The 23,071-nt window shown below is 38.1% G+C and overlaps 1 protein-coding gene across 4 annotated transcripts in view; it reads right to left on the bottom strand.

Moving 5' to 3' along the window:
• scaper (S-phase cyclin A-associated protein in the ER) overlaps positions 1–23,071 on the bottom strand; it is a 224,170-nt gene that overhangs the window by 118,559 nt on the left and 82,540 nt on the right. For all 4 annotated transcript variants that reach the window (XM_056451356.1, XM_056451357.1, XM_056451358.1 and 1 more), the window contains 3 exons: positions 16,266–16,402; positions 6,906–6,971; positions 4,206–4,332 (listed from right to left, as the gene is read on the bottom strand). In XM_056451356.1, the coding sequence (XP_056307331.1) occupies positions 4,206–4,332; positions 6,906–6,971; positions 16,266–16,402 (330 nt within the window). The remainder of the gene's footprint in view (positions 1–4,205; positions 4,333–6,905; positions 6,972–16,265; positions 16,403–23,071) is intronic.

Consider the following 23,071-nt stretch of genomic DNA (forward strand, 5'->3'; position numbering starts at 1 on the left):
ACAGATCCTGAGCAATTTATCTTTTAAAGTACTATCAAAAACACAAAGCGTCAACAGTTCTTTTAAACCACAATTGACGGATATAATCTCACAGCTCATACTGAATTGTGAGACTTTGGTAGAGTTCTGTCAGGGCACAGCATACAAGAAAAACTAAACAGTCGCTAAAATACACACATCTTCAAAAGCTTCCCGGCTTTGTTACCTCAAGTCATCCGGATTATATTTACTTTTGAAAAACCAACATATTTCTGCACAAAAGCCGCAGCGAGCAACAGTAGCCAGCTAAACGCTTGAAAACATGTTCGTCTGTTTGACAAAACGGGGATCGCCGCCAATTAATAACATCTGCGGCAATGAAAACAAGCACCTAACCTGGCCCTCATTACCAAATAACCGAGGGCAGAGAGTTGGGGATGGAAAGCGATACTCCGCATAGACTGCGAGACGGGGAGGACGGCAGCCAAATTTGGTGGTTCAGGGGAGTCGGTGTTGAGAGCAGCCTAGAGGCTTATCTTCAAGTCAAATCCCTTCACACACAAACACACACACACACACGCACACTCACACACACACACACACACGCACACGCACACGCACACGCACACGCACACGCACACACACACACACACACACACACACACACACACACACACACACACACACACACAAATACACATTCAATCCACACAGACTAGACTGCAGATCATAAAGCCCCCAAGACACTGACATAGACTGGTCTGAACGCTGCTCAGATGCTTACAGTTCCAGATGAACCCTGGTGTGGCGGTGCAGTAGTAAAGATGGACAGATAAACAACAGACGCCATATATCCAGTTATATCAGTCATTTCTGGTATCTTTCTCCAGTAAAGGAAGTGCACTGTGAAGGTCTGGAGTTGCTTCAGGAACATTACTTTAGAGCAGTGGTCACCAAGCTTTTTAAGCCCAAGATCCCGAACCTTGGTATTGCCTAATAGCAAGATCTGCCCACCCAAAAAAAACTGACCAAAACCTTGAGATATTTAACATTTTTAACTGTTTAATGCACTAGTTTAACCTACTTTACTTTTTTAATTGATGCAACAAAGCAAATCTTTGGCACCTGGATGACTTTTGGAGGTGTGGAAGTTTTGGGTGACTATATTTACATTTACATTTAGTCATTTAGCAGACGCTTTTATCCAAAGCGACTTACAAATGAGGACAAGGAAGCAATTAAACACAACTATAAGAGCAGCAGTGAACAAGTGCTATAGACAAGTTTCAGGTGTATAAAGTCTTTTTTTTTTTTTTTTTTTTTTTGAGAGAGAGAGAGAGAGCGTACAGTTAGTGATATAGCCAGAGAGGCAGTTACAGATTAGGAAGGAAAGTGGAGACTAAACAGTTGAGTTTTTAGTCGTTTCTTGAAGACAGCAAGTGACTCTGCTGTTCTGATGTAGTTAGGGAGTTCATTCCACCAACTGGGCAGATTGAATGTGAGAGTTCGGGAAAGTGATTTCTTCCCTCTTAGGGATGGAACCACGAGGCGACGTTCATTCACAGAACGCAAGTTTCTGGAGGGCACATAAATCTGCAGATACGAAGGAGCAAAGCCAGAGGTCGCTTTGTAAACAAACATCAGAGCTTTGAATTTGATGCGATCAGCAACTGGCAGCCAGTGCAAACGGGTGAGTAGCGGAGTGACATGTGCTCTTTTGGGTTCATCAAAGACCACTCGTGCTGCTGCGTTCTGAAGCAGCTGAAGAGGTTTGATAGAGTTAGCTGGAAGCCCGGCTAGTAGAGAGTTGCAATAATCCAGTTTGGAGAGAACAAGAGCTTGAACAATAAGTTGAGCTGCATGTTCAGATATGAAGGGTCGGACCTTTCTGATGTTATAGAGTGTGAATCTGCAAGATCGAGCAGTTCTAGAAATGTGGTCAGAGAAGTTTAGTTGGTCATCAATCGTTACTCCAAGGCTTTTTACCATTTTGGATGCAGTAATGGTTGCCCCATCCATCTTGATTGAAAAGTTATGGTGTAGAGTCGGGTTGGCAGAAACTTCAAGCATTTCCGTTTTCGCGAGGTATATACAGTATTGTGACATTTACAGGAATCAGATGATAACTGATAACTAAAAAATACGATACTTCTTGAGATACTACATTAGCGTTTTATAACTGAGCTGCAATAAAATGATATTACTACTAGCATAATAATGCAATATACCAGCATCAATATATACAGCAACAATTATAAGGGTATCTGCAGGTTTCTAAGAGTTATAATTGAAGACTTTTTTAATACCACACAAAATTCAATTTAAGACATTAGTGGTGTAGTGGTTAGTGCGTAAACACATGCACTCCGGTGCTCACGGCGACCCGAGTTCGATTCCCGCCTCGCGGTCCTATGCCGATCCTTCCCCTCTCTCTGCTTCCCATGTTTTCCTGTCAATACTCTCTACTGTACTGTCCATTAAAGGTAAAAACCCCGAAAAAAAAAGAAGTGAATATTTAACTGATAGTGTTAATAACATAGTGGAACTTTCACACTGTGAAAAAAGTTCAGGAATCAGCACCAATGAATCAGCATTTTCTTGGTGGAAATGGTATATTTTTGACTTATTAGAACTCAGCGGTTTTATTTTTGCGAGGAGCGGGATATCACTATGAAGATCTCTATATCCACATTTGCAGAAGTTAACCATATTGAAATTAAAAACAGCAGTTGGGTCAAAAAAAGGAGAGAGATACTTAATCATGAAGCATTTCTTGTACTTATTCTGGTCATTTTTGGGATCTGCGTACCAGGAAGAGTTATGAAGATCTACCAATTGTGATTGAAGAGTTGGAGACCTGTAGAGTCTCTTTCATAATTGACCTGGGGTGCATTTCCCAAAACCATCGTTAGCCAAGGTCTCAAGTTCCGTTGTTACAAGCATGGTTTGTTGATTTGCCGTTTCCCAAATCCGTGGCTCCAACGAACATTTGCAAACTGCGTCGCAAACTTGAGCACGCGCAACCACACGTCTGGAGCTGTCGTTAGAAACATAGTTCCTGGCTGTGTTCTATTCCCACTTATCCCCCCCTATGCCCTATTCATTTAGAACATTCTAACATTCAAAGTTGGAATTATTAAAAATAAAAAAGCATTAAGGTCACCTCTCTTAGGTGTAATTTGCTTTCAAACTATTTTTACAGTTCAGTTTTAGCGATCTTCATGTTTACAATTGTGCTCCCTTAGCAGTGCACTTTGAAAGCATTCATGTCATTTGAACACAGCATCAAGTGAAAGCTACAGGTGACCTATTATTTAAAAGCGGAATTTATGTTACGTCTCCAAATCTTGTGAAAACAAAAAGCAGATGTTAATTTTTTTTATTTATGGTAGGTTATTTATTAAGTATCTGTACTGTATATGACATGGGCCCGCTGGTTAGAACTTTCTGCAGTGGTTTACAAGTGTCAAATTGTAAAAGTAGACTTTTCTAAAAAATAACAAATACATAAACAATACCCTACATAATAATAATAATAATCATCATCATCATCAATAATATTATTATTATTAATAAATTAAGATATTTTTTCATTTCTAATACATAATAATAAAAATAACAATTATCATCATCATCATAATCCTCATCATGATCATCATTAGTATTATTAATATTATTATTAAATTAAGATTTTTTCATTTCCTAATATATATAAAAAATCATTTTAAAATAAATAGCCTCATTATTTATTTATTCATATGATTTATTATTGATATTAGAATACGTGTGAGTGATTTGTATTAGAATAGGATATGTCATATTCTCAATAATATTTGTAAAGCAAACATAGCCTCTATGTGGCATTTACATATATTTCAGTTAATATGGAAAGCGAGTGCATGTTTTTAGCAAATCTAATACTGGATTAAATGCATGTATTTGTAAAACAATATAATTTGCACAAAGAAATGATGGGGTTCTTCTCTAAAGAAGTAGTTCCTCCGCCCCGTTTAGAGCGTCATTATGGGCGTTTTACGTTATAACTAACATGGTTCAAGCGATGGATCTGCGACAGAGAAACTATGCGTTTTGGGAAACACTCGTCACTACATAGTTCTTTCCCCAAACGATGCATCAGACTATGACAGTTCAGCCGTGAGTTACGTCGTTGTTTGAGAAACGCACCCCAGAGTGATTTTGACTGATTTTGAGAGAGATGAACAAACCTGTTTTTCTAGAATTCGTGAGATCTCCCCAAGGGTTCTGTCCAGGCCGGATACTTTGTTACTGGCCCACTGGCCACTGTCCTGCCCCTGCTGTTGCTTTAGCAGGTCCTTCACCAGTCGTTGGAGCCTGGAAGAAAAAGACACACACACATGCACACATTTAGTTTGTTATCTAAATGTGGACACTACATAGACTCCTAATGTTGATATATATACAGATTATAATATACTCTTTAACTCTAACAGAAAATATTGATTTCATTTAATTTCATACCGCTTTTACGAAGGGAGCAGCTATAAATGCAGGACATTTTTTTTCTTAAAAGTGTTTTTATTGAACATGTTAGATACTTATATATGTAGACATACATATTTAGGTTCTATAAATATATATATATACAACATTAACATAAGATACAAATAAATAAGAATAAGTAAAAGATAAAATTAAATAAAAAATGAATAAAATAATAATTAAAAATAAAATGAAAGAAAGAAATAAGGAAAAGTTCTACTCTTCTAAAATAACCCAAGGGTCCATCCATCATCTTTAAGTAATATAAAATTAAGTGCAAGATTTAGGAATTTTTGTTCAAGATTTCCTCAAGTCCCTGTGAGTTTTCATGTCATGACTTCTAAAAGTTGTAATTCAACATATCCATTCGGTTACATTTTACTTAAAGAAAACTATTGTATTATTTAATTCTCAAAACTGGATTGTTTTGTTCTAACATATTAAGAATTATTTGTAAAGCCCTGATATTATCCCCCCCAAAAACACCACTGAAGGGCAACACGATGGCTCAGTGGTTAGCACTGTCACCTCACAGCAAGAAGGTCGCTGGTTTGAGTCCCAGCCGGGTCAGTTAGTATTTCTGTGTGGAGTTTGTATGTTCTCCCTGTGTTGGCGTGGGTTTCTTCCGGGTGTTCCGGTTTCCCCCACAGTCCAAAGACATGCGCTATAGGAGAATTGAATGAACTAAATTGGCCGTAGTGTGTGTGCGTGAATGAGTGTATGGATGTTTCCCAGTACTGGGTTGCAGCTGGAAGGGCTTCCGGTGTGTAAAACTTATGCTGGATAAGTTGGCGATACATTCTGCTCTGGCAACCCTTGATGAATAAAGGGACTAAACCGAAGGAAAATGAATGAATGAATAATATTAATAATATTACATTTACAACATTTTTTATGCAATATACAAATTAATTTTCTCCCTTAGACCTTGACTTGAAACATGGCCAGTGTTTGTTTATATATTATATTATGTTATATTACATTACATTACATTACATTACATTATATTATATTACATTATATTATATTATATTATATTATATTATATTATATTATATTATATTATATTATATTAGATTATATTATATTATATTATATTATATTAGATTATATTATATGTTGGATTAAATATGCATTTAACATGCATAAATTATTTCTTTTTAAGCATTTCTATTAACCTTTTTAATACTTTTTAATTAGATTTTTATAACAGTACTTATTTTATTTACTTGCCAATGAAATATTATATATTTTATAATATTCTGTATAGTATTTAAATGGTTCAATACATAATTTAATCTAATACATAATTGTATATTTATTTTGATTTAAAAAAAAAAAATCGAATTTATTTTATTTAATTTTATATTTATTTTGATTAAAAAAATATACATTTAGTATTTTTTGTTTTACTACATAGCAATGGTGAATTTGACATGCATATTTTTAATCCACCATACTACTTTCAGGATATTTATCATTAATATAAAAAAATGTATAAACCAAAAAACGTCAACTCCACTTGTACTGAAACTGGTGTCCCTGCAGGGTTTAGCTCCAACTTCCCTCAACACACCTGCCTGGGTGTTTCAAGTATACCTAGTAAGACCTTGATTGGCTTGTTCAGGTGTGTTTGATTAGGGTTGGAGCTAAAATCTGCAGGACACTGGCCCTCCAGGAACAAGTTTGGTGATCCCTGGTTTAGACTGTAGTTCAATAGTTTTGAGACAATTCTGATTATATCTATACCTATAAATATGATACATGCATTTTTTAGGGATTGTTTATGATTTGAGAATATACTATCGATGTGCAAAAGCTCAAAACTTGATCCACCAAAACAAAAATGACAACAATTTTGAACAGTGGATTCCTGAAAACACCACTTAAGGCATTAGTATTGCATCTGGTCCCACTTTATATTGAGTGGTCTTAACTACTATGTACTTGCATCGAAATTAAATACAAAGTACTTAATGTGTTTATAATGTATAGCTGAACACTTCAGGCGCTGTTGAGGTGGGATACGGGTATGGCTAGGGACATGTTTGGTGGAAAGGGTAGGTTTAAGTGTGGGTTAAGGATGGTCAACAGTGTAAATAAAGATGTAAATACAGAAATTAATTAAAGGTGTAATTACATGTTGGTATTTAATCAATCATAATTACAATGTAGGTTTTAGGTACATTTTGGAGACAATTTAGGTACATATTAGTTAAGGACACTTAATGTAAAGTAGGACCTTGTATCTAAAGAGCAAAACAATAAAGTATTAATAAAGAAAACCCCTGGGCGGACATCATTTCTAAAGCTTAAAGCTCTAAAAAACCAGATGAAGACACAAATACTCAGCATAACACCCCTGTTTGGGTATATGATCCTCAAAAGCAGAACGGGGGGCTTACTTGGCCTTGTACGGAGAGTCGGAGGTCTGGCTTTTGGCTTCCATGCAGGTCTCGTACTCTTTAGCCCTAAAAAAGAAAGACAAACAAGTCTGTCAGAAAAAAAAACGGAGAGAAAAAGACAGACGGAGAGCAACAGAGGAGTCCGATGGCTGTCAGCCTGAAGACGCGAGGAGATAAGACGACGTGGCTAACAAAGAGAAGGTCGAGAGGTCAAGCTGAGCCTCCAACTGTTTATTTAGTCTTTGGGCCGCACTAGCAGCAATCACAAACTAACAAGCAGGAACGAGTCACAAACACTTAGTCTTCAGAGAGTCTCACAGCAGGGAATACCGACACACTATTTAAGTTCAGAAACGCTAAATAAATAAGGCTGATTGGCTGATGGTGTGAATTACTTCAGTGTCTGTTTGAGAGTCACAGAGCAGAATAATGTTTGCCGTCAGTCAGCTTGAAACACTGGTGTGGTCCGCCGAGCGAAATTCCTGACAATCACACATCCCATTCCGTCAGATAAGGATGATCGATCAGCTCCCGGAGAAAAAAAAAGGTTTGATGGATTGATGGATGTTCGGGGACTGATAAACGCAGACGTGTCTTTCCGGAAGACAACGTCAGAGAGATGAGTGGTCACAAGACTTTTAATAGTTTTATCTAGGTTTTAAGGAGGTTTTATCTAGGTTTTTAGGAGTTTAAAGCGCAAAGTGGTCTGAGTTTAATCCAATTGAGAAAGTTTTTATTTAATCCATTTATTAATTTATTTTTTTAGCTCCAATTATTTAATTCTATATTACCATATATATAATATACACACATACATATACATATACATATATATATATATATATATATATATATATATATATATATATATATATATATATATATATATATATATATATATATATATACATATATATACACATATATATACACATATATATATATATACAGTACTCTATAATAGGTGACGCGGTGGCCCAGTCGGTAGCATTGTCGCCTCACAGCAAGAAGGTCGCTGGCTCGAGCCTCTGCTGGGTCAGTTGGCATTTCTGTGTGGAGCTTGCATGTTCTCCCCGTGTTCGCGTGGGTTTCCTCCGGGTGCTCCGGTTTCCCCCACAAGTCCAAAGAAATGCGCTATAGGTAAATTGGGTAAGCTAAAAAATTGTACGTTGTGCATGAGTGTGAATTAGTGTGTATGTATGTTTCCCAGTGATGGGTTGCAGCTGGAAGGGCAATCGCTACGTTAAACATATGCTGGATAGGTTGGCGGTTCATTCCGCTGTGGTGACCCTGGATTTATAAAGGGACTAAGCTGAAAAGAAAATGAATGAATGAATGAATATTCTATAATAGTTGAAGTGAGAATTATTAGCCCCCCTTTGAATTTGTTTTTCTTTTTTAAATATTTCCCAAATGAAGCTTAACAGACCAAGGAAATGTTCACACAGTATGTCTGATAATATATTTGCTTCTGGAGAAAGTCTTATTTGTTTTATTTTGGCTAGAATAAAAGCATTTTAAGGTCAAAATTATTAGCCCCTTTAAGCTATATTTGTTTTCAATAGTCTACAGAACAACCATCATTATCCAATAACTTGCCTAATTAACCTAACCTAGTTAAGCCTTTAAATGTCCCTTTAAGCTGTATAGAAGTGTCTTGAAAAATATCTAGTTAAATATAATTTACTGTCATCATGGCAAAGATAAAATAAATCAGTTATTATAAATGTGTTACTAAAACTATTATGTTTAGAAATGTGTTGAAAAATAATCTTAAACAGAATCTTTAAACAGAAATTGGGTAAAAAAATAAACAAGGGGGCTAATAATTCAGCGGAGCTAATAATTCTGACTTCAACTGAGAGCTAAACAAGAGCTTTTCTAAATGAACTGTTGATTGTGCTTTTTATTTGAATTTGAAATCAAGGAAAACGAAACGCTTTATTTCATTAGTTTGTATATCTTTGTTTGTTGTATTGAAGTAAATTTGGAAAAGTAATTTTGTACCAAATTGGTTATGTTTATTATTTATATTAATTGCTATCAGGTTATGGCTTTCTTTTTGGGGCTAAAATACAAATTAAGAGTGATCTAATTTATAAAAATCCAGGGCACTTCCCTCGCCATAGAAAAAGGCCGCTACACTAGGTTGCTACAGAAAGTGATGTTAGTGAGACCAGCAGGGGGCTCTCAACCTGCAGTTTGTGTGGGTCCTAACGCCCCAGTATATTGATAGGGATTCTATACTGCTCAGTGAGTGCCGTCTTTCGGATGAGACTTTAAACCAAGATTTAGCGTCCTGGTTAAAGGATGTTTAAGTCTTTTACTGAGGGTTCACATTTCATTTGCTGGTCACACTCCATAGAATTATTAAGCATCATTGCGTCATGAATCACCTTAAGAACTAGAGAGAAAATAAACAAACAAACAGACAAGCACAAATGAATCCCGAAACCTAAAACACTAAGCCAACATCGACAATCAAACATTAATCTTAAACGAACAAACCAAATTACCCTATTTTCCCTTAGACCAGGAGCTAAAACACATGAACGGGGAATCCGTGAAGCAACCGAATATTCGTGCCTTTTTTACCATGCTTGGCGTGCTTTGTTCGTTTTTTCTTCATTACTACACGCGATCTACTGTCTATCTGGTAGGCTCTGCAATTTTGATGTCATAATTAAAGTCCCCAAACAACTTAATTCATTCAACAAATCAAAACCTATACAAAATACAACAAAATAACAAAATAAATGTAAATTATAAACAATAAAGTAACACATTATTTCAAATTTTGTTACACAGGGTCCCTGACCAAGGCTCTCTGTGGTCATTAAAAATCCCAGGATGTCCTTCAAAAAAGAGCAGGGGTTTAATCCTGCATCCTGGCCAAATTTGCCCACTGGCCTCTGTCCATGATGGCCTCCTAACCATCCCCATATCATAAATGGCTTCATCACTCTGTCTCCTCTCCACCAATCAGCTGGTGTGTGGTGACCTGCCCTAATTCTTGACTATTAAGATACCTGACAGTGAATTTAAGATAAATGCAATAGTGTTTGACTTCATTGGGGTGACCGTAACAAAGCATTCAGTAAGACTTTCAATCACTGGTGTTCTGTTCTGAAGCAGAAGAACAATCTCGGCCCATGAGGAGAATGAAGAAATGGTGCACCAAGAGAAATACCTGGCCTCGTCCTCATCCTCAAGATTACAATATTCCTCTCTGACAGCTTTACGCCTGTACGGGTTAAACAGAGGGGCAATCGCCGGACCATCAATCTCCAAACGCGGCAGGCCCCATTAAACAGGCCGGGCACCATAAATATTAGTAACCAGCTATAAGTGGGGGGGCAGCTACAAAGCTACAATGCAGAGCTAATCATCAATTCATCACGATGTGCCCCACTATTCACCTCCGCCCACGCTGGACGCAGACGTCCCCCTCCCCCAATTGACTGTAAAACCGTCAATGCCTTCAGATGGATAAAAAAGAAAACAAATACAGTGTATCCGTTTTAAGTGTGCAATGGGAGGCTCAAGCGTTCGGCACTCCCAATCATAGAGAACATTCGGTCGGGCAGCACTGCAAGATTTAATATTGGATTTGAGAGGCTCTCAATCAAGTGGAAAACAATTTGACTGATGATGAATAAAAGGACGTGGAAAAAAGAAGGGGAAAAAATGTGACCTGTGGAACGTATCCGCAGAGACATGAAGCTGGATTCGACTATAAATTCAACCAATGTATTTAAGGGTTTATATGCGGAATAAATATTGGATAGATCATGAGATGAAACAGATTTACATGCACCTGATGGTAAATAAAGGTCTGAGGTAACCAAGTCCAAGTGTCTTTAAACGATTGGAGCTGCAGTCTAGACACCACAGCACGTCACACACATTGGCCATGGCCCAAATGCTACTTCTGATGTGAAGTTGTCTACAGGACTACACTTGTAAGTATCCACAACACTGTAGAGTTTTCTGTGTCTTTTTTATTCAGAATAGTGTCCGCAAGCTCCCTCAATGTGGACCCTACATTCCCTTTAGCAGAGATTGCACTGATACAGTGGATCATGGTGGATTGCAGACTTGTAGCTTGTGTCTCAATCCTGGTCATCGTGACTTCCTGCTCTGCACAATTTGTATGTCTCTCTTACGGCTTTAGAGGTTTGTTCCAATTGACCAAAAGTGCCCTGTGAAGTGGACATCACTTAAGGACAACATACTGTCACGATTCCAGTTCGAAAGAAGCAAGTTCAGTTGAAAAGTTATTAAAGTGTGTAAAAGACCACGAGTAGACCTCAAAGTCTTAACTTTCTCTCCCCCTTCAAAATTACTTTTTCTTCAGTTCTGGTCACATGGAATGTCTTTAGGGTGGGGCTATCAAATCATGGCTCGTTTCTGCTCTGCTTTTAGTCATTCGTCAATATTTTTTCATTTTGATAGCAACATCCATCCAACAATCTAATCAGGTCCCAAAGGACCAGATCATGCACCACCCTACAATATTTTCTAATTTCAGGATGGTTTCAAGTGGATGTGTGTCATGATAAAGGAAAAAAGGACAATCTTAACTTCCGTTTCATGTGGTCTTTTTTGTTCAGCCAGTTTCAGTTAGAGGCTAAGGGGTATGCTAAGAGCACTATGTAAGCACCACTGCAATCAGAACACAATTCTAACAAGCCGGTTATCTACATCAGGAGTGATCATCAATAGAGACAGGAAAAATGTGCAAAGCAGGGGGGCACGAGGACCAGGATTGAGAACTGCGGCCCATGAGCACAGATCAGGGATGCCAAACTCAGCTCCAGGACTTCCACGGTGATGGAGAATTCAGGCTGAAACCTGCTTCGACACACATAGATGTAGCTTCAAATTATCCTTAAATGTCTTGTTTAGCTGGATCGGGTGTGTTGAGTTATATAAGCAAAATTCAATTCAATTCAACTTTATTTGTATGGTGCTTTTACAATGTAGATCTCTGAAAGATCCTTTGGGAGTTGGTTCCTCTGCCCAGGGTGTGTCTCCAAAATGTTTAACTTTATTTACTAAAGTGGCAAATCAGAGCTGTGACATTTTGATTAAGGGGTTGGAAAGGGTCAAAGAGATGCACTTAGTAAGAACTTGAAGACTTTGTGTCTTCACTACAATGAAGCACCATGAAATATACCAGCTGCCAGTTTGCTAAGGAGTGCTTACAAGTGCTCCCTAATTCCTTTATTTCTGAGCATAACCGATGCTGAATACAGAGCAGACAACTTATGAGCTACCATAAGTAGGGATGCAAATTAAGGGTGCTTTCACACCTAGACTTTTGTTTCAGATCCTGGCACGTTTGCGTCCTTAGCGAGGTTCATTTGGCATATGTGAATCCAGCAATCTCACTCTGATCCAAGCCAAAACAATTGGTCAGAGATCGCCTGAATGAGGTGGTCTCAGCTCGATTGAAATGAACTCTGGAGCGGATCGATTGTAGTGAGAAAGCAGTATGATCCAACAAACAAGGCTGTCTCACAATGTATTATGGATATGTAATAGGCATGGCTATATGAACAGAGAATGATGAGTAGGGTGAGATGTCATTCCTACCAGTAAATGTGTGTTTCATGTCAAATATGAAAGTGAAAGCATGCTGAACTATTAACGGGAGTTGTTTATCCGTTAGCAAATTTGACCAAACTGCATCTTGGGTTTGTTATTTCTTTCTATAATGTAAAGCCTTTAATGCATAACTATGTATGAGAGTAAGTCTTACCTCTTGATTTATTTTTGGTGACGAATGCTGTGGGTGTCACTATTCAAAATTAAAGTGCAGCTTTTCGCTTATAATGTCTTATTGCTCATTGTCATAAATTAAAATAAGTACGCATGACAGCTGAGCAGGACTCTGAAAAATTAACCATGGAACTTCGACCAATGTGAGGAGAGCTTTGTTGCATGTGACTTGTTTTAGCTATTAACAATTTGAACAAAACAATCGACCTACAGGTGTGAAAGCACCCTAAAACTCTGAAATAAATGTTCCAAATTTGTTCCGAAACAAATTCTTCTCTATATTTAAATGTATTAAATTTTATAAAGCAATTTTGTAAGACTTTGAAAACTTTTTAATGATTAAAAAAAAACAAGCAAATAAAAAAAGTGCATTTTATGCCTAACCATGTGAAAAACACAAGGATTGAAGCTGATACCTTTGGGACCCAACCACTGGTACTAATTTAGTCAACATGAATGGGTTGAAAAGGAAAAAATAAACACCACACACAACTTTGGCCTACCATGTGCTCGGGTACTGTAGTCCTCACTACTAGATTCATAGCAGTTTCTATCCCCTACGTTCATGAACAGGGGGTCTTTTGTGTGCCACCCCATCTGAGGTAGGCCAGCATACTAAACTCTCTGTTCTCAAACCTGGGGAAAAGACAAGCAATGCATCCGGCCAAGCCACTAGAGGACAGGCCATCAGAAAAAGAGAAGGAAAGAGTTAAACTCAGAGTTTAAAGCCAATGCTGACACGGGCGGACATGCTACTTTCATGGTAATTAAAACCACACGTTTGCACGTGAAGAACAAGCCATATATTTAAAGAATAAATCAAGGTCCAGGTAAGGAAATTAAAGAGTGTTTTTTCCACGCCACGGCTATGGCAGGGCCTGAGCAGGCTTAACAATGACATCGGGGGACAGGGCAACCTGGGAGGGCTGAGAAAAGCTCTCTAGCGCTTTACAAACGCCACACTGTGCTCCTATAAAACGGCTCATTTCCACCCCGCGGTGGAGCCGCCAACCTCAGCAGGCCGGGGCTGTGGGCGGCCGTGATTTATGAGCATGTAGCGCCTGTTCTCTCCCTTTCATTCTTTCCTCCTGGCTGTGTGAGTGTTGCAGGGCTCAGCGCAGGAGTGACAGAGAACAGAGGAGGCTCATGTTGTCACTCTCGCAGCCAAAGCTCAGAGCTGTTTTCTGCCCTCTGCGCTACCTCTGCATTAATGAGCACAGAAGCAGCGCAGACTACCGGTCTCCTTTACACTGCTAGACTCTTAGCAGATATCACATAGAGGAAGAGAGAAGGAGTCTACTGATTACTGTAAGGTCAAGAACAGGGATGTAGGATTTAGAACTAACTAACTAACTCACACTTTTCTAATACTGTACTTATCCCTTAATAACTACTTACAGCCACTTATTTAATAATAATTATGCTTTTACTAATGTTAACCTTTATACTAAACTAATTAAACAACTAAACTTATACACATGTACACAATTTGTTAGTACTTATTCACTAAAATATACTGCTATAATTTATACAAACCACAGATATTTAAATATGGTTTACACAGTATTAAAGGATATGGGAACACTTTATTTTAAGGTGTAATTATATATGTTTCATGTACTTACTGTAGTAGCTACAATTAATTATGCATAAAACATGTAACCTAAGGTAGATAAAAGGGGGATGGAGGGTTAATTAAAAGGTAACAAAAAAAAATCCCACAAAAAATATACTATAAGCCATTCAATGGCTCTTGAAAAATCAAAACATCAACAACAAAAAATCCTACAAAAAAATTATACTGCAAGTCATTACTTAAGTCATAAGTAATATACACTCACCGGCCACTTTATTAGGTACACGTTACTAGTACTAGGTTGGACCCACTTTTGCCTTCAGAACTGCCTTAATCCTTCGTGGCATCGATTCAACAAGGTACTGGAAATATTCCTCCGAGATTTTGCTCCATATTGACATAATAGCATCACGCAGTTGCTGCAGATTTGTCAGCTGCACATCCATGATGTGCATCTCCCACTATTTCAAAGGTGCTCATTTGGATTGAGATCTGGTGACTGTGGAGGCCACTTGAGTACAGTGAACTCTTTGTCATGTTCAAGAAACCAGTCTGAGATGATTCCGCTTTATGACATGGTGTGTTATCCTGCTGGAAGTAGCCTTCAGAAAATGGGTACACTGTGGTCATAAAGGGATGGACATAGTCAGCAACAATACTCAGGTAGGATGTTGTTGATGCCAAATTCTGACCCTACTATCTGAATGTTGCAGCAGAAATCGAGACTCATCAGACCAGGCATCATTTTTCCAATCTTCTATTGTCCAATTTTGGTGAGCCTGTGTGAATTGTAGCCTCAGTTTCCTGTTCTTAGCTGACAGGAGTGGCACCCGGTGTGGTCTTCTGCTGCTGTAGCCCATCCGCCTCAAGGTTGGACGTGTTGTGTGTTCAGAGATGCTCTTCTACAGACATTGGTTGTAACAAGTGCTTATTTGAGTTTCTATCAGCTGGAATAAGTCTGGCCATTCTCCTCTAACCTCTGGCATTATTAACGCATTTGCGCCCACAGAACTGCCGCTCACTGGACATTTTCTCTTTTTCAGACCATTCTCTGTAAACCCTAGAGATGGTTGTAAGTGAAAATCCCAGTAGATCAGTTTCTGAACTACTCAGACCAGCCCATCTGGCACCAACAACCATGCCATGTTCAAATCACCTTTCTTCCCCATTCTGATGCTCGGTTTAAACAGCAGCAGATCGTCTTTGTGCCATGTTTACACGCCTAAATGCACTGACGTGATTTGCTGGTTAGAAATTTGCGTTACCAAGCAGTTGCCAGGTGTACCTAATAAAGTGGCCAGTGAGGGTATATATCATAAGATCATATGGTATACATCACATATAAGTCAGTAGTAAACTTGAGAAAGTGTGCATCCATCACAAATTATGTGGTATTTTAAGACAGTACTGATTACTGAAGACAAATTAAAACCATCTCTAAAGCTGTTAAGGCATATTTATCCTTACTAACGAACAAGCAACCCTCCCACAATAACACTCAGACCCAGAGACACACATACACAAACAGTTGTGACAGCAGGCAAAATTGATAGTGCCCAGGTCTAGGATCTGACACGGAGACGCGTTTGCTCCTATTTGTTGATTACTATTGATTTTCTTTGATACTTCATTTAAAAATCAATAGTTGGAAGAGAGAAAAACAGGCATGCTTTACACATACTTTAACATACTATTGTACACTGGAGAAGCCTTCAGTTTTGGCAGCGCGGTGGCAACCAATTAGGAGAAAAGCTCTTAACAGGTGAAAGTGAGGAGGGGTAACAGATCGATTCTCACTTTTTCCTCCCCAATCACAGAGAGTGGCCATAAATTAAGCTCATCAGTGTTGCTGTGCGGACAGCCGGGATGCACATCGCCACTGCTCTCCATCTCCTTGTCACTCATAAAGCTCTCACAAGCAGCAACACCACCATTCAGTCAGACCGAGAGAGAGAGAGAGAGAGAGAGAGAGAGAGAGAGAGAGAGTTTGATCACTTCACCTTGAGTTCATGCGTGCACGCAGTTTCTTGGCCTTTTTCCGAGCTTTCTGCCTCTCTTCTCCATCTTTTGCATTGTCGGAGGGCACACTACTGTCAGTGACGATGTCTACGATGTACTTTTTTTGAGACAGATGTTCCTGGAGAAGAACAGAAAGAAACATAAATGATAGATTTCATAGATGTTTTATAACAAATGTGTTTGTTTAATTGCTTCTGTGATGATTTCGGGGTGACAACAAGAGTCGGATACAAACGCAACTTTATTCAGAGAGTCGTCATACAGACAAGGTTCGATCAGGGACAGACGGTAGAATATTTCTCTTGCTTATATATACACTAAGTTACGAAGTATGCTATCCATCGCAGATGCAGAAAAGCTAGTTTATGCTTTTATGACTTCTAGGATGGATTACTGTAATGCTCTGCAAAATGGGCAGCACGGTGGCGCAGTGGGTAGCACAATCGCCTCACAGCAAGAAGGTCGCTGGTTGGCCCCGGCTGGGTCAGTTGGCATTTCTGTGTGGAGTTTGCATGTTCTCCCCACTCCGGTTTCACCCACAAGTCCACAGACATGCGATACAGGTGAATTGGTTAAGCTAAATCCGTCCGTAGTGTATATGTGTGAATGAGAGTGTGTGGTTGTTTCCCAGTGATGGGTTACAGCTGGAAGGGCATCCGCTGTGTAAAACATATGCTGGATAAGTTGGCGGTTCATTCTGCTGGTGGCGACCATTAATGAATAAAGGGACTAAGCCGAAAAGAAAATAAATAAATGAATAGTGCAAAATGCAGCTGCCAGAGTTACTACCAGATCTATAAAATATGATCATATTACCCTAATTTTATCCTCCTTACACTGGCTGCCTGTAAAGTTTCGTATTAATTATAAAATATTACTTCTTACAAATAAAGCTTTAAATAATCTAGCCCCTGTTTAAAAACCTTCTGTCTCGCGACAATCAAACCTGCTCTTTAAGATCGCAAAACTCTGGACTTCTGGTACTCCCTAGAGTATCAAAGTCTACTAAGGGAGGTTGAGCCTTCTCATTTAAGGCTTCTAAACTCTGGAATAGCCTTCCTGATAATGTCCGAGGCTCAGACACACTTTCTCAGTTCAAAACTAAATTAAAGACCTATCTTTTTAGTAAAGCATACACACAATCAGTGTTAGGTAAGTTACTTTTAAAAAGTAATCGATTACAAATTACTGATTACTACTCGAAAATTGTAATCTGATTACATTACTAATTACTTTATGCAAAAAGTAATCAGATTACTAATTGCTTTACTTTTTACGACTGAAACTTTCTGTTGTACACCACGCCCACAAAAAGAGTACCTTTGGTACCCTTTTGGCAGTGGAAATGTAAGCCTGATTAAGGTGACCCGTACCATACCGTACTGTACCAGTCAGTGGAAACGGCCATTAGAAAAGCGTCACTAAAATGAACTGAAACTCTACAAAAACAAAACACACAGACATGAGACAATTATCTATAGAAAGCTTGAAGGGTCTACTTTTAAATGTAGTGAGTGGTTGTTGAAAACAAATATTGTTTAATAAAGTAAGTATGAAACCAACACTATGTCTAGTTTCTCAGTCTGCGCTCCTTATTTTTAATGCGACCACGCCCACAAGGTTTGTTATTACAATCGTCCACTTGAGATGCGCTCGACATGTAAACTGGGGTCAGAAAAAACAGTGGAATCTCTAATCGCCCTTGACTCACCCATAAAACTTTACTGTATATGAAATGTGGTTATTTTATTGGCTTGCGTTCAATTAAAAGTAAAAAGTCTTACAAAACTCTTACAATAAGCTAAGTGCTAAGAATTGTTAGTTTTGTCCAAGGTTTTTCAATTTTGCTGCATCCCTAATGAGGACAACAAATCACATTTAGTCCCCGGTATGTTACGTGTCCATAAGTGTGATCTAGAACTTACAGTTGAAGTCAGAATTATTCGCCCTCCTGTGAATTCGTTTTTAAATATCTCCCAAATGATGTTTAACAGAGCAAAGAATTTTTCACAGTATTTCCTATAATATTTTTTCATTTGGAAAAAGTCTTATTTTTTTTCGGCTAGAATAAAAGCAGTTTTAATTTTTTTTTACCATTTTAAGGTCAATATTATTAGCCCCCTTAAGAATTTTTTTTTCAATTGTCTACAAAACAAACCACTGTTATACAATGACTTGTCTAATTGAAAGCAGTTGAATGAGTACATAACCCACTATGCTAAAAATCTTTTAGATGGGGAGCTAGTGGCTGGGATGCACAAGAAAAGAAACCAAAAAGCCACTCTGGCAACATCCTTACATCCTTTTTTATTAACGATCTCCTCACTGCTGCTATTTGGAAATCACTTTCGCATGTGTTGTTATTCTGATCTGAAGTGACTAGCGCAAGCATGTGCCCTGTGTTTGTCTGAGGTAATTAGTCTGCTGTTATTACTGAAGTGTGTATATTACAGAGTGTGAAGCAGATTGGTTAGTTCTAGCACTTGCGACATTCGGAAAAGTTCAGATGTATTTCCAACTAGGTGTACCTGGAAAATGCGTGCGCGTTACATGCGCGCACCTCCATTAGAGATGAAAAACGTACACCCCAAGCTTATTGCCATTGCTTCCAAGGCGCGCACTCAGCAGCCACGTTTTAATAAAGCTACAGCGCTTCATATCAAATCTTTTTTTTTTTATCAATATTGACAATGGTGTTTTGTCAAAAAATATCAATACCGATTTTATTGCCCAGCCCTACTATTATGTCTAGAAATGTGTTGAAAAAAATTTCAGGGAGGATAAAAATTCTGGATTTAATTTAACTGTATTTTTAGACTCAAACATTAAGTATTAAACTAATGAAATAAAGATAAAATGGCTTGTTGAGAATGATTAGGTGTGAAAGCATCCTTAAACTAGCCCTTATTTTAGCCAAAAATGTATACATCGGATTCTTTACAACTCCACAGGGAGACTCTCAGTTCAAAGCCATTGTGCCTCTAGAAAAGTCCTTCAGGACAAAGGAAGACGACATATGGGTGTGTCGAGAATAGAAAAGATCAAACATTAACATGTCAATTCCACAGGACTTCTTCTCCGCCGAGCACATGTCCAAAAAGGCTGGGCTAAAACTCCTACACTCGTTTCCATTGAAAGCCCAGGTGTTAAGCTCTTTGTGTGGCATATAGAGACCCCCGGTCCAGGCATTGTGCTCTGCAATTATAATGGCATCTCCTCCGCTCGCTGCTGGCATTAAGGCGGCGGAAGTGCCGAGGGGAGGGAGAGAGGTATAGCTTTCCGTCTCTTTCTGATGATGCCGATATTTCCATGGGAAGAAAGACGGATGTAACTCAATTTGGGACGACGTGATGCATGTGCCAGAAAGCAATTATCCAATTATTCTGTCATCCGGCACCTCGGAGGATGGGAGCAGCGGGTGAGAGAGATAAGAGTTCGATACCGCAGAGGCCCAATGCAAACAGAGGCCAAAAATGTACTAGGGGCTCTTCAGAAATGTGGCTACGCAACAGTGGATAAGGCAAATACAGGTGCTTGTAGGGCTGGGTGATATGGCAAAAATGCAATCTCTATAATTCTTGTCCATATTATACGATAGCGATATATATTTCGATAGAAGTTGTTAATGCTTCCAGCTTTAAAAGCTAACAATGACTGAAGCCACAAAGATTAGAGACGTTATTAAATAACATTTTAAAGTATTGTTTATTCATTACTCTGATTTTTTGGAGATTCCAATTCTCTGTAATATACTTATAATATACAATATACAGTGGTGGAAAGAGTACTGAAAAGTCATACTTAAGTAAAAGTCCCATTACTTGTCTAAAACTGTTTAGGTTTTGATGCCAGGTGACCAAAATCCAATGCCTAGCCAGTGTCTAAGGACAATGTTATTTTAATGTCCAATAACGATGTCAAATGACGTTGATATTTTGTTAATTTTAGGTTGTTAGAAAGTGACCAAAATCCAACAGAGCCAACATCTTAAAACAACGTCATATTGACGTCAAATACTGACATTTATTCGTCAGATATGGCAACCAAAATCCAACATCTGATAGACGTCATAGTGGTAACATCCACCGATGTCAAGCTGTTACATCATTAGATGCTGCTAATTGGTTGGTTTTTAGGTTGAAAGTTGGGCACTGACGTCGGCCTGGCGTTGGGTTCTGATGTCCACCCGATTTTCATTTCCAAACAAAATGCAACATCTCCACGACATTGGGGTACAACGTCAATCTGACATCATGTTGACGTCTTGTGCCTGCTGGGTTTTTAAGGCCATTTTGGTCATCATACAGTAAACATTAGTAATTTTTTCATCAGTGACGTGCATCTAAACAGTCTCTGGGTCAATGCGGATAAATATTTTGTACACCTTCCTGGACACTTTTATTTATATAAAACAGTTTGCTGCAATTATAAATCGCCCGTGTCTTGAGGTTGTTTATTATGATGTGATTTACCTTCTATGTGTGATTTGATTGGAGTCGCAGGACTGATTTTTCTATACTACCATAGATAAGAAAAAATAAAGTAGTGACTGCAGGTTGAAAGAAAGTGGTGGAGGAAAACTACCGATACTGCACTAAACATGTACTCAATGGAGAGTAAAAGTACACATTTTTAAAACTACTTACTAAATTACAATTCCCGAGAAACACTACTCAATTACAGTAGTTTGTGTATGTGTAATTTGTTACTTTACACCACTGACAATATAAAATATAACATTATATACTTAAAATACACGTTTCATTTAAAAAAAATAAACAATTACAGAAATATTTTTAAATAAAATGTTTAATTAGTTTAAAATGGTAAAACTAGTCATCATTAAAATCAACAACAGTTTAACAGCAAATACTGCTGGATGGAAAGTGAATCGAACTCGCTAAACATTACTGGGTGACATAGCATATCTCTAATATCATCACAATTACAGATTCCTGTTGTTCCATATGTCTGCTGTGTGATTTAAAGGCTTTTACTTTGAGTAAAAATGTCCATAGCTTTTTTAATGCGTTATTGACGTAAATGTTATCATGATTTGATATGATATCGTTTATCTGCCCCAAATCCTGGTTTCTTGATTTACAAATGCAGATCAATTACCCGCTGATGGTTGAAGAATCAGTAACGACTTAATTAGGCGGTCTTAACTATTGCGTAACAACTATAAATACTTAAGCCTGGTTTATGCTCGACGTGTTCGCTAGTTCACTTGAGTGCGGGCGGTGAACGTGACGTCATCACAAAGTTTGCGGAGGTTTGCTTTGGGTGTGCGCGACATGATTTCGGCTGGCGGAGCACATGTTTTTTTTTTTCAGACTTGAGCGAACAGTGCGCGCGGCGCCGCATTTGATTAGAGTTCAATATGAAACACTCTGAAGAGATTTTGTCTGAAACAGGTTCGCCTGTACAGACATCTTTATGATCCGTGATCATAGAAATAACCAGATGATCAATAATTCTTGGCTCAAAATTGCAAGAGCCGTGGGAAAGGAGGAAAGTTTTTGTTAAAAAATACTGTTTACAGTATACTGATGGCCTCTTTCTATAGGTTTTCTTGGTGATAATAGTCAGGAATGTTGGATTATAATTGCCTTTTTAGCATAAAAAGACGCTAATAAGAAAATAAGCGGGCTAAATAAGAAAAAAACATCTGTATTTTTTAGTAAGTGTACTTTTTTTGTTGTTGCTTTTATTCTTGCCATAATAAAAATATATCTATAGAGCAACTCATGTTCTGTTGTCATTAATATTTTAATAAACTTTAATAGGTAGAACTGTCCAATATTGAACAAAAGCAAGTGCAAGCAAGATGTATCAAAGTTTGATAAAAAAAAATCTTGAATGGTTATAAAAATCCTTATAATCATTAAAATAATTTATAAAAATAATTAGTTTAAAAATATTGAATGATATTAATGATATGACATAGTTCCGGAAACTTTCTACTTCTCCGTTTATCCGTCTGATTTTACGGTGGGCTTCTTTTAAACGCCCCCTGTCGTTTTAAAGAATATCACAATGGCGAACGCGACAAGTACAAAAGCCTCGTCCGTTTCGCGAGTCAGCGGAGGTGCGCGATGCGGCGCCAGGCGAAAGTATAAATCCAGCTTTACACTCTAATTTATTGTGTAGCTACATGGATAGATTTAAAAGGGCAGGGTAAGGATAAGAATTATTGGGCAATGGATGTTGGTTATGATGAAATGATGTTGTGAAGCATGCCAGATACTGTTAAGACTTTTTAACAGTTTAACAGATCAAGGAAATTTTCACAGTATTTCCTATGAATATTTTTCTTCTGGAGAAAGTCTTTTTGTTTTATTTCGGCTAGAACAAAAGCAGTTTTTATTCTTTGGAAAACCATTTTAAGGTCAAAATTATTAGCCGCCATGAGCTATATGTGCCATCTAGAATGGTCTTCTACATTGAGCATTTTTCTCAGCCTCTTATGTTTATGTTCAGTTATTTCATGTTAAAATCTATTAAAAAAAAATTACAGATTAAGAATTTAAGAGTCTGCTGCACGGTGGCGCATTGGGTAGCACAATCGCCTCACAGCAAGAAGGTCGCTGGTTCGAGCCTCGGCTGGTTCAGTTGGTGTTACTGTGTGGAGTTTGCATGTTCTCCCCCGTGTTCGTGTGGGTTTCCTCTGGCACATGCGATAGGTGAATTGGGTAAGATAAAATTGTCCGCAGTGTATGTGTGTGAATGAGTGTGTATGGGTGTTTCCCGTTGATGGGTTGCAGCTGGAAGGGCATCCGCTGCC

The sequence above is a fragment of the Danio aesculapii genome, chromosome 25 (assembly GCF_903798145.1).
Source record: "Danio aesculapii chromosome 25, fDanAes4.1, whole genome shotgun sequence".
Classification (NCBI taxonomy): domain Eukaryota; kingdom Metazoa; phylum Chordata; class Actinopteri; order Cypriniformes; family Danionidae; genus Danio; species Danio aesculapii.